The sequence below is a fragment of the Quercus lobata genome, chromosome 4 (assembly GCF_001633185.2).
Source record: "Quercus lobata isolate SW786 chromosome 4, ValleyOak3.0 Primary Assembly, whole genome shotgun sequence".
Taxonomy (NCBI): Eukaryota; Viridiplantae; Streptophyta; class Magnoliopsida; order Fagales; family Fagaceae; genus Quercus; species Quercus lobata.
This window is the reverse complement of record NC_044907.1, coordinates 23,748,893-23,761,706: the sequence shown is the minus strand read 5'-3', so window position 1 is coordinate 23,761,706 and position 12,814 is coordinate 23,748,893. Positions and strand designations below refer to the sequence as shown.

Genomic DNA, 12,814 nt, shown 5'->3' with positions numbered 1-12,814 from the left:
TCGCAACCGCAAAATCCTAACTCTCCAAGCTCCAAGGAGATTAGCTAGAACCTAAACAATATCAAGTAAACCTATCACAATAAGCATAGAGCTTGAAATTGTATCTAATTACAATTTAGGAATTGCCAAGTGAGAATTTAATTAGGCAAGCCGAGTATTTAACCTCATCAATAATAATATATTCCACTTCTATAGTTTCTCAACAAATTGATTCACAAGGCATAAACTCCAATTTATAAAGTTAACCCATTTAATATCATCTCCAATATTATGACTAGCTTCCATAAAATTTACACTACATCATTAAGAGACCCATGAAAGCAAAATCAATATATCCTCTAAGACAAGAAATTTAGAACTTCAACTAGCTCCAAATAAACCCAATGGCAATGGAAAAATTAAATTTACTAACCATCACATGTTAAAACTCAAAACCCCTAAATTTTCCATCATAAATAAACCTTAGGTAGTCATCATTAGCACAAACCATATACCCACTCATCAAATAATTCCACCAATACTAAACCCATACATAAAAACACATAAATATCACTTCCAATGCTCATAAATCACATGGGTAACATTATTAAAGCTTGGATAAAAATATGACCTCAAGGAATATAAAACCCACCAAAAAGATTAGAAAATTTTACCTAAAAAAAAAAAGATGTCAAGGTGTTTATGGGTTCTCAAGAATTTGTCGGTGATCTTGCCATAAAAATGATGGTGGAAAATGGTGATATGGAGGTGCCGGCAAGAGTGTTTGAAGGAGTGAAGAGGAGTGTTCCACCGAAAATGAACAAGAAGAAAAAAGAAAGAAAAGAGAAGTAAGGAAGTGAGGAGCCGGTCAAAGAGAGTAAGAGAGAAGTGAAAAAGGAGTGGTGGATAGTGGGGTTAGGTGGGGCATGTGGGATTCCAAAAAAAAATCTGATCTTGACTTTTTTTTTTTTTTTTTACCTTAAAAAAAAAAAAAAAAAAAAAACTGATTGGGATGTTACAATTTCAGTCATGGATGGCCTAGGTCGTGGATCGTGGAGGCTGATATTGGCTGGGTTGGGTTTGAACCGATGTTGGCTGGGTTTGAACCGATAATGGATCTTGCTTCTGTGTAGGTTTTGCTTCGGTGTTGGTTTTGCTTCAATTGGTTGTTGGCTGGGTTTGAATCGGTGATGGGTTTTGCTTTGGTGTGGGTTTTGCTTTGATTGGGTGTTGGCTGGGTTTTGCTTCGATGATGGGTTTTGCTTCAATTGTTTCAATGGGTTTTACTTCTGTGTTGGCAGTGTTGGTCCGGTGGTGGTTAGTGTTGGTTTAGTGGTGGGTTTGTGGTTCAGTGGTGGCTGGTGTTTCAGTGGTGGTAGTGGATGGTTCCACGGTGACTCAGTGGGAGAAGTAAAGCAAAAGAAGTTTTTTGGTTAATGAGACGCAAGTAGCAACAGTAGGCAACACTTAGTAGTGTCAGTGGTGGGGTCCACAGTTTTGGGGAAAAGTTGTAGAGATATGTAACTAAGAACTGAGTCCAAACATGTGTTTTGTAATTTTTGAGTAATGATGAGGTTTGAGTAGGGAGTTATGAGTTTTGGGTTCGAGTTATGGGTTTTGAAAATTGAGTCAGCTACCTTTAAACCAAACGGGCCTTCAATCACCATCTGATGGGAACTATAACTGAGTGTCTTTGAAGATTGTGGAGAGCAATTATAATGTACCTTCATCAACATCATTATTTATTTTAAAATTAAGATTTTTTTAATTATTATTTATAAAATATTCAGAAAAAATTTATTGATAATATTAATACTCAGTATAGCATTTACAATTTACACACAAGTCTTGGAGGAGATCAGATATATCCAGATTTGGTCATCAGTACAACAATCACATGCATACTTGTTGTGCTAAGTATAGTGCCGTTCGCGTGGGGGAGTTCGTAAAAGATATTATTCTTATTTTATATAGTCAAAGTTATTTTTGCTCCTATATATCTTTACTTAGAATATAAAGAATAATCGTCAAATGTCTTGTAGTTGAATTCACACTTTCCATGCACAAAGTGCTTGGAAGTTTGGGGGGAAATGGTTCGAGTTGCGGAATTAGCAGCATATTGTAATTATATTTCAAAAAAGAATATAAAGAATAATCTAGTCTAGCATAAAATCCTGCCTTTTTTATACTAGCCAGAAAATATTTCAATAATCTAACATGTAATCGATCCAATTAATTTAAATCCTAGCTAGTCTGATAATTTAACCTGAAGAGAAAAAGAAAATGAATCTACGTCGCATTTAACAATGGATACGCCCATGACTTGACATAATAGCCCAGCCCATGCATAAATTTCGAGCTAAATTTGGTAATTTACAGACAGAAAATATGATCATTATTCAAATAATGACGATAAATTTGATTTCAAATTTGATTTTATTTTTTAATTGTTTTTGTATATTCCACCAAAAAGGCCGTGGCCTCTTGGAAAATACCCTGCCGTTGGTCTCTTTATAAATTATGGCTTCTATTAGAGTTTTGTACTAAAAGAATATTTGTTTAAAATTAAGCTTATACTAGGTAGGAGATACTCACATGCATAAAATGCAGTCTCTCCAATTATTTTCATGCATTACCCTTTTGTTACTATACTGCAGTGTGTCTATATCAGCTTTCTTGTGTGAACTAAATGAAGCCAACCCCTTCAAAGTTGCATTTACCATCACTGTATGTCACACCTCAAACCCAAGCAAAAGCTAGGCATGTGATAACGACTGTACGCTTATAAAGGAAGTACCCTTAAAAAAAAAAAAAAAAAGCTTTTTATTTATTTATTTATTTTGAACCGGTTATCAGACTGTAGATATTGTAGGCTGTCACGGAAACTTCACGAACATTCAAAGCGCCATTGATTCTATTCCTTCAGGCAACACTAAGTGGATACGGATTCAAATTTTTGCTGGCGTATACAAGTTAAAAAAAAAAAAAAAACACTTTAAAACCTAGCTAGTTGAGGCATAAATATATGTGCAACTTGTATATGTGCGTAGAGTTATTAGTGTATTTGTTTTTTCTTTCTTTTTTATGAATGAGTTCTTAGTGTATTGTACAGCTTATTAATTTGATTATGAGGTTTTGTATATTTAATTATCTTATTGTGCAGAGAAAAAGTCACAATCACATACGATAAAACATGTATTTTCCGTAATGGAGCAGGCCGACATGTTACGTTAATTGAATGGGGTGATCATAAACTTATGAATTCTAGCTCTACTTTCACTTCAGTTGCTGAAAATCTTGTGGTCAAAGGCATTGAATTTAAGGTAAGGATACTGATAGCAATAACTTTTGGTGTAGATAGGGTTCAAACCTTCGATCTCTTATTCAACGACTAAAAACTTTATTAGTTAAACTAATTAAAACTCACACTAGCCCAAGTACTTGAATAAATGCATGTGCAAATTATTTAGTATTAATGTTAAATATTGTATAACCCATGTGTAAAACTCTTAACAGAACACATACAATATTGGTCTGTATAGCCCAAAACAGAAACGCCACAGACCAGCTTTGGCAGCTGAAATACTAGGGGACAAAGCTGCTTTCTACAACTGCAGCTTTTCGGGGATGCAAGATACCTTGTGGGATGCCGTAGGCCACCATTACTTTTACCAATGCTACATCCAAGGTGGAATTGATTTTATATTTGGCAATGGCCAATCTTTCTATGAGGTGAAAGCAAAATTATTCATTTTCGTTTATATTTTAACCTAAACAAAATTATTCGATCATGTAATAACTTTTTTTTTGGTTGGATATGTAGCAAAGTGTTGTACATTATTCATTGGGAACCTACCTCGGCTATATAACTGCATAGGGAAGGGACTCAGCTGATGATCCTTCTGGCTTTGTGTTTAAAGATTGTGAGACTCTTGGGAAAGGTAAAGCTTACCTTGGGAGAGCTTTTTCTAGAGTAATTATTGCCAATTCAAAGTTATCAGATGTAGTAGTCCCGCAGGGCTGGAATGCTTGGTTCAACGTGGGCCATGAGTAAGAAATTCAATCTCTCGGAAACATTGATGTCCATGTCATTAGTTTTTTTGTCTACGTTTATCTTTTATTATCAGATTATCAGGGCGGCTTAAGACCTAGGCAACTTAGGCTTGGACTAAGGCCCACCACACAAAAAAATAAATAAATAATAATAATAATAATAAAAATAATACCCCTAGGAAAAAGGGCCACCTTCTAGAATCATACCATGTCAGATTTTTTAGAGATTTTTTTTTAAAAATTTTATTTTACTATACAAGATAGAATTTTTACTATAATCTAATGTAAGCGTATATATATGTGAAACTCTTTCTAGAGACTTGAATCCTAGTCATTGCCCCCCACGCTTTACAAGCATTTATATTTGTGGAGTGAGGAGAAATAAAGAGACCATAGAATTTTTAAAATCTTTTCAAATGTGCTAATTAAATTTGCCACCTCATCAAAAGATTCTATAAATATCAAAATGATGATAATCAACTTCTTTTTTAATTCTTTTTAAAAAAAAAAAAATATTGAATGACATGGTTTAATTAAATTGATTCGTTTCAAAATAAATAACCCCAATTTAAAATAATATGGATTCTGTAACTCTAAGAAGTCTAGAGGATCATAATCTAGACATGCACTCACACATATACATATGTTTGCATGTTAAATTAGGGTTCGCTCTTTGATGTCTTATATATGTATGATAGTAGTCAACAAGAGCCTTGTAACTCAAAACTTCTTGTTCTTTTCAACGAAGATATCTAGCTAGGATTCAAATCCTCTCACCCTAATTATTGATATATCAATAAAAAATAATGTTTAACAATACTCTCCATATACAAAATGCAGAGTTCAATTTACATACGTGGAGGTGGATAATACTGGCCTAGGAGCTAACACTTCTCATCGTGTTCCTTGGCTAAAGAAATTGAGTGTGGGTGATCTCAATCAATTTTTAAGTGTTGATAGATTCATCAACCACAAAGAATGGATTGCCAATCTGCCTACAATCGTTTGATTAAGTACTATTTTTTTACCAAAGTTGTTTGTTATGTATCAAAGGAAAAAATTCAATATGTAGCCATCACAGTTGGCTTTACTTTTAGTGAATTTGTTACTATAATACAATAGTTTTTTTTTTTTTAAATAACATATTACAATTTAATCATTTGAAGTAAAATATATCTTACCAATTTAATTTTTTATTTGGAAAAGTGGTTGATGTCTAGTTTAAAATGGAAGAAGTCTTTGTGTCTCTCTTCTTAACAAAAACATTATAATAACCTAAATGTAATTTTTTTTTTTTTTTTTAAATTAGGCAGGGGAGGAGGATTCTAGCAGTTAATATCTCTATTGATCATTGAAAATATAGAGATACCATTTAGGTTGTTGAAATTTTTTGAAGCCCATGGTCATTAACAATTTAGATGTGATTTAACTTTTATGCATGTGTGTGTATATATATCCCATGTTGCATCAACCCTTTGAGCCTCTTTGGGGCTGAATATGGAAACCTAATATGCATGGGGGACAGAAAATGCTAAGCTGAGTTCTTGCCTACCAATGCCAATTTAGCTAGATTTTTTTAAATTGGAGATGCTCTGTGTCCCCTTTGTAAGCTAGAAATTGAGTCCTCGATCGATCTTTTTGTTCTTTGCCTGGTGGCCAAGGCTATTTGGTTCAATACTTAATAGGGGTGAGAACGAATGCCCTCTGGTTCTCCTTAATAGCCTTGGAACTCATCCAACTCTTTTCCTCTCCCCCGGCCTTTTCGTTGATTGCTTGAGTCTAGGCCCAAAAAATGATTTTATGTTTTTTGGAGCTATTCTATACGATGGAATTTGAAAGTTGAGGAAACAAGTGTATTTTGAAAGTGCCCCCCCGCCCCCTCCCCCCATTCCCTCCCTCCCTCCCTCCCTCTAAGATGTGATTAGGAACAACATGACTACACCCAAATCAACCAAAATCGCCCTTAAAATGGAGTAATTGCACCGCACTGCAAGTGATAGTGAACTGCACCACACTATGCGGTGTGGTGTGCAATTTTATTAAATCGCATTGTACTACAGCCATATATTATATTAAATATAGGAGAAATTATAGTAAACCCACTTGTGGTTAGGTCCGTTTTCACTTTGCCTACCTGCGGTTCAAAACTTATATTTTGCCCACTTGAGGTAACTTCCGTTAGAGATCTGTTACCTACCTCTTCTTTTGCTATTAGAAAAACATATTTTTAAAGAAAAATAAACATAACAAAAATAAAAAAGTTAGTGTTTTTGATTTCTTAAAAACTGCTATGGGAGTATATGTCCAGAAAAATCAAGCCTAAGTCAACCACTATAAATATCATATTTTCCTTCTCTACGTGTCTCTTTCCTCTCACCTATTCTTCTACAACATTCTCGCTCTCCTCTTTGTTCTCTCTCTCTCTCTCTCTCTCTCTCTTCGATGGTGGAGTTAAGGAGGACATCGGCCACCATAGTGAAAGGCCAGATCGACCACAACGGAGAATATTAATTCCTTGCCCAAATCAACACCATTGTTTTTGCGAGGAATCCATCCCGACGGTCTAGATCGGAATGTGATGCCTTCGTTCTTGCTTCGTGGTTTTTTTTTTTTTTTTTTTTTTTTGTGGTTTTGGTTATGGGTTCATCTAATTTTGCTTTGTTCTTTCATCTCGACGGTCTAGATCAAATTGTGTTGCCTTTGTTCTTGCTTCATGGGTTTCATTTTTTTGTGGTTTTGGTTGTGGGTTCAGCTGATTTTGCTTTGTTCTTTCATCCTGATGGTCGAGATCGAACTATGATGCCTTCGTTCTTGCTTAGTGGGTTTCATTTTTTTATGGTTTTGGTTGTGGGTTCAGCTGATTTTGTTTTGTTCTTTCATAAAGAAAAATCCATAGCCTAGGTGGAAGGAATAATTGTTTTGAGATTGAATCACCACCCTTTCTACTTTGGTTTCTTTTTTGGTGGATTTGATTTGGTGTTGGTTTCTTTGTTGCTGAGAATGTTTCTTTGTTGCTGAGAATGTTTACTTCGCATTTGATTTTTACTTGCTTCTTTTTTTAATCTAAAAGAAACTTTCATTGATATAAGGCAAAATACACAAAGTATGACCCCTATTTCTGCATACCGAAAAAGGGAAGAGAAAGGCTATTATCAATCGTGTTACATCATTTCTTATTGTAAAGAAAACAAAACACCAATGATGTCCATACACATTTTTTTTTTTTTTTTTTTGGTAAAAATTGGAAACCTTAGTTTTTTGATTTGTTTTATGTTTGTTTTCGTCTAAAAATGTGTTTGTTTTACAGCAAATGGAAAGGTAGGTAATGGATGCTTAACAGAGCAAATCTCAAGTGAGTAAAGTATTAAATTTTGAACCACGGATAGGCAAATTGAAAACAAGCTATCCCAATATATGCATGGCCCCACATCACTTCACTGACAATTTGTCAAATGCCTTCTGCTTTATCTTAAACAAATGGTTCATCATGGTCTTCAGCTCAAACGCTCTAAGTTCAATACCCTCCAAGATTTTTCTGATTCTGATTGGGCTGGCTATCGTGATGATCGGCGCTCAACTAGGGGTTTTTATGTTTTTCTTGGTGATAATCTTATTTCCTAGGGCTGTAAAAAGAAAAAGACCATGGCTAGGTCCAGCATTGAGGCTGAGTACAAAGCTCTTGTGAATGCAGCAGCTGAAGTTAAATGGTTGCATGGTTTTTTATATGAGCTTGGTACCCCTGTACCTAGGTCTCTAGTTCTATGGTGTGACAACATTGGCTCAACTTATTTATCTTCCAATCCTATCTTCCATGCTCGTACAAAGCATGTTAAGATTGATTTTCATTTACACTCAAAAAAAAAAAAAAGATTGATTTTCATTTAGTCAGGGATATGGTTGCTAATGGCTCACTCATAATTCATTTTCTGTCTAGTAAAGATCAACTAGCTGACATCTTTACCAAGCCCCTATCTTCATCTAGATTTGCTCTTCTTCGGACCAACCTCAATGGTCTTCCAGTACAGTTGAGCTTGCGGGGGCATGTTAAGGATCAGAGCTTATCACAAGTTATATTCTAGTTATGATAAACGAAATACAAATTGTAACAACTCTAGATTATGATAAGATAGGATAGAGTTATTTGTATTTTCAAACTTAAGATAGGATAGAGTCATTTGTATTTGAAACTCTGTTATATTCCAAATTCCTGCATCTGTACAGTCCCATTATAAATGGAAGGCCTTTAGCCGTATCAGATAGGCTGAAAACATTTTTAGTATTTCATTGAGTTTACAAAGAATCAAAGTAAACCCTTTTCAATGTTACATGGATATACAAAAATTTTGTTTGTCAAAAGAATCAAAGAATAAGTCTGTACAGAACTAAAATTAGAAAAGTTTGCTTGCAAATTCATCAATTGAAGTTCCTTCTCTTCGAGAATAAGCAGATTTTTGTGCAAGTTCTTTTAGCTGTGACAAGCTTCTTCCAAACTTCAAAGCCACCTTCATCTCAAACAACTCCACATTCTCTCTTTTTTCCAAATCTTTTTCATCAAGAGTGCCTTCTATTGATTCTTCCAATAGGCTAAAGAAGCCAGCGGAGTTTCTATACATCTCAAACACCATTCCAACTTGCCCACCATGATCAAAGTATTAACAACACTTCCTAATGCCCCAGCAGCCACTGCTATTATCGCTGCCCATGATCCATTACCCACAAAAGTGGAACCTATGGCGGCAATGCCAGTGAGTAATGGGCCTGAGATAGCCAAAATCTTGTTGATCTTCAACATCAAGTTGCCTAGCCTTACATAGTCTTTAATGTCTTTTCTCTTCACCACTTCCATTATATCTCTCATTTCAACTTCCAACTCTTCACTCCAACCGTTCTTTTCCATCTTATGAAATTTACCTTCTTCGGCTCTGGTTTTTTTCTGGTATTGTGTTGAAGGCCACCAAACAGCAGGTTCAAATTTTGAGGGAAACTTTTCTAGCATTGCTCCGAGCAAGGGAAGTGGGAAGGCTTTATCAAGAGCCAAGACCTTTTCCATCATAATTTTCACATCCTCTTGAGTTGGAAAGCCAAGAGTGAGGATAGTTTGGATTTGGCTTTGGAGTTGCTTGAACAATCTTGTTAGTAGCATTGCGTTGTTCCTCGGCAAGTTGTGAGGGCTGAATTTTGTTCATTATAAGCAACAATCCTGTGGCTGCAGAGTACAATAGCGCGGACAATAATTTCAAAGCCAATAGAGGCATTCCAGCGCCTCCAATCGGTCCAACACCAGTTAAGGTTGCAGCAGTAAGAGTTATCATGTTGATAGAGTTCAAAAGAAGGGTGTTCCAATTGTCACGTTGCTTTCCAATGTTATTGTGCATCTCTACCCTATCAGCTACAGCTTCTAAAAGAGCATAGAGTTGGGTATTTGCAATACTAATGGAGTTGTATGATTCAACATCAATTGGGACTGTTTTTGTAAACCCAGCCCTTATGTTCAATTCCTCAACCACAGTTCTTGTTGGAATTTTTGGAACTGACAAAGGGACTATTGGAAGTTTTGGGAGATGAATGGCAGCACTGATTTTGTTTGAAGAAGAAGAGAGTGTGAGAGGTGAAGCTTGTAGGGAAGCCATTTGATTGAGGTTGTATGTGGTTATTTTCTGTCTTTGGAGGATGAGAGGTTGAGAATGGAGGTAGATAGGTTTGCGGAGTCTTATTTATACCAACGAAACATAACTGAGAAGAAGGCGTCAGATGTGGAAAATATTGACTTGTAACTGGCTTGACTTAGCCTAATATTGGATTGACTCATCCCCTCTTCAAAGATGGTTTCTTACTTTTATTGAATCATGCAATTTAACAAAGGTTGCGAGGTCAATATCTTATATACCTACAAGTCAGAACAAAAATGCCTTTAGAACTACTATAATTCTTGAGACCAAATATGAGCTTCCTTTTCGTTTCATTGAAATAGAGTACGTGTATTTCACGGTTAAGAGTTTATTTTCAAAATATAACTAGTCATTACTCCATTCTATTTATGGAAAAGTTGAAATATATATATATATATATATATATTTATTTGTGATAAATACTTAATTTATAAGTATTGATAAATAAAAATAATCTTTTTTAAATATTTAATTTTTAAGTCAAGTTTTATAATTATAGAAAAATTAAATCTGTCCACTATTTCTTAAATGTCTATACGTATAGGCTTTACAAATGAGTATTTTTAGTTACTACAAAATTTATTGACTTCAAATTTATTGACTTCAAATGGTAATTCACTAATCAATGGGACAATTTGTGCAGGGATGGAGCCAGAACTTTGAGGTAGGGGGCATGGCAATTTATGCAATTTCAAACTTTAACTCTGTTATTATTTAGCCATTGAGATTTTTTTTTTAGGTAAGAGCAAATTTATTTTTGTTTAGAATTTTTAAAAATTCAAGGTTGTTTATTTTAAATAAAATTGGTTAATTGATCTTTTTTATTTTTTTATTTTAGTTTTACTATTGGTAATTTTTGTTGTTAAGCTATATTTTTTGGGCTTGTATATTTTGTTTAAGATTTTAGATATTTTTAATGGTCACTAAAATGAGAAAAATGCTAGAGCTACAATTTTTTTTTATAAATTACTGATGTGAGTGGTGGGCACATATGCAAACTAATCAAAATTTGCAACTAAAATAGTTTATATATATGTTGTAAAAAAGTTTGTGAGTATAGCATTGTTCCTAATAGAATCAATGATATTGTTTATGAGAAACAAAATGTAATTTTATAGAATAAAATTACTAAAATTAGTGCACACACACACATATATATATATATATATATATGTAGGAGCGGTTTTTGGGGCCCAGGCCCAGCAAGTAAGTGGTTCTGGCCCAAAAGTCCCCAGACAATGAATTTGTAGAGAGCGGGTTACAGAACTAGGGCTAGACGAAGTGAACGTCAGTTAGAAATATACCATGCAGCATATTGAACGTGAGAATATTCCATTTTAGTTCACAGGGTATCGATCCGAGGAGACGTATAAGTGCACCTCTTGCTCTTGATTACAGACTACAGAATTCCTTCACTTCTTTCTCTCTCTCTTTCTTTTTCCTCAATTCTCCGATCCCCTCTTCATGGGGATCTCCTTCTCTTATATAGCACCCTCAAATTGATAAGAGCCTTACACTTGTTAACCATCTGGATTTTCACTTGAGTGCCTGTCCCATCAGACATCCACCTTATCTTTCTGTGAGTTGCACTGACCAAGATAACACTATTCACCTGTCTTCTCTACATTAATGCGGCTGGAAAAGTAGTTTCTTTGCAATTAATGCGGCAGCTGTGGTTGCCTCCTGGACGTCTATCATTTTCCTCTTGCTTGGGATGGTTCCTCTATTAATAATTTATTGATGGAATGATTTTTTATAATCACTAATTATCTTGGTATTTGATGACCATGATGGATATAGAAAGAAAAATCCCTAAACTAGCAGTAAGTTTAACAAAGTTATGAGCCAATATTTTCTCAACAAAAAAAAAAAAAAAAAAACGTTATTAGCCAATATATAGAAATTTGGAAGTGAAAAATCATCAGGTTTTACGCGATGTATTTGAACATAGCCTATCATTTATCAATTATGACTAATAAAAATCATTGTGTAAATTAGGTTTCAAGACATGTCTACCAACAATGTTTAGTTGAAAGAAGTTCCTATGGGTGTGCTCAATATACTTTCAATGAAAATACATTTCAATTGAATAAAATTCATTCTTCAAAAGATTTGCTTTAATGTACATATTTGATGTGATGACAAAAAACCAAGTTTGAAAAGATTTCTTCTAAAAAAATATTTTGAAAAGATTGAGGTTGTTTCTTGAGAAGATAAAAAGAAATTTTAAAAACTTTATATGACATTGTATTGCAAATGGGATACACACACAAACATATACATACATACATATATATATATATATATATATAATGCTATCGTCCCGTTCCGTAAAACTTGTTTATAAACTTTTTGAAATAATTTTTTTTTTTTTTAATAAAAACAAATTGTACTTTAAAGTATTGTAGTTCGAAAACTACTTCACCAAATAGTCTGCATTGTCAACATTAATTTATATACTTTTTCATGCAAAGTTTTAGAAGTGATATTACACCTATTTACAAAATTTATTATATAAGTTTTACAAATTAATATTTCAATTCTTAATCATAGAAGAAAAAAAAATTTTAAATATTTATTTTATTGTTAAGGTGACAATAGTTACATTTTATTTTTTATTTTTTATAATGAGTTTGCAATATATATATATATATATATATGTGTGTGTGGGGCCCAGCCCAAAATAATGGGCTAGTTAAACTACGGGCTCGTCCGAGAAGCATCCTGTCCAAGGAGAAGTCATAGCCGAAACATTATTCAGACCCACTTGCGGTAAAAGAAACCTGTCCGAGGAGTAACTCCTCCTCAGACATTACGAAGTCCGGACCAAGAGCTCGCCCCGACCATTACAGTTTATCCTCCAAGCATATAAAAAAGAATAAAACCCAAAATATCTCATGGAAAGCTGCCACCACCACATTAAATGTGTCACAACTACCCTCTTGGCCGCATTAATGAGGAAAAGACCATTAAACAGTACTACCTTGGCCACTGCAACTCACAAGGGAGTGATAAGGGTGCCTGATAGGACAGGTGCTCAAGTGGGGGCTTAGATGATCAACAAGTGTAAAGTTCAGATAAGAATGAGAGAGCTATATAATGTAGTGGAGTCC

The 12,814-nt window shown here is 34.3% G+C and overlaps 1 protein-coding gene and 1 pseudogene across 1 annotated transcript; one reads left to right on the top strand and one right to left on the bottom strand.

Moving 5' to 3' along the window:
* Positions 1 to 681: 681 nt before the first annotated feature.
* Positions 682 to 4,033, top strand: LOC115984871 (probable pectinesterase 29). Its single transcript, XM_031107867.1, has 4 exons — positions 682 to 827; positions 3,143 to 3,302; positions 3,496 to 3,711; positions 3,857 to 4,033. The coding sequence occupies exons 1-4, from the start codon at positions 682 to 684 to the stop codon at positions 4,031 to 4,033; spliced, it is 699 nt and encodes a 232-aa protein (XP_030963727.1).
* A 4,246-nt stretch (positions 4,034 to 8,279) lies between these two features.
* Positions 8,280 to 9,662, bottom strand: LOC115988176 (annotated as a pseudogene).
* Positions 9,663 to 12,814: the final 3,152 nt, after the last annotated feature.

Coding starts and splice junctions, on each gene's coding strand:
- LOC115984871 (XM_031107867.1), top strand. CDS start 682: ATGGGTTCTCAAGAATTTGTCGGTGATCTTGCCATAAAAATGATGGTG. Junction 828..3,142: donor AAAAAAGAAAGAAAAGAGAA/GTAAGGAAGTGA, acceptor CTTATTGTGCAG/AGAAAAAGTCACAATCACAT. Junction 3,712..3,856: donor ATGGCCAATCTTTCTATGAG/GTGAAAGCAAAA, acceptor ATAACTGCATAG/GGAAGGGACTCAGCTGATGA.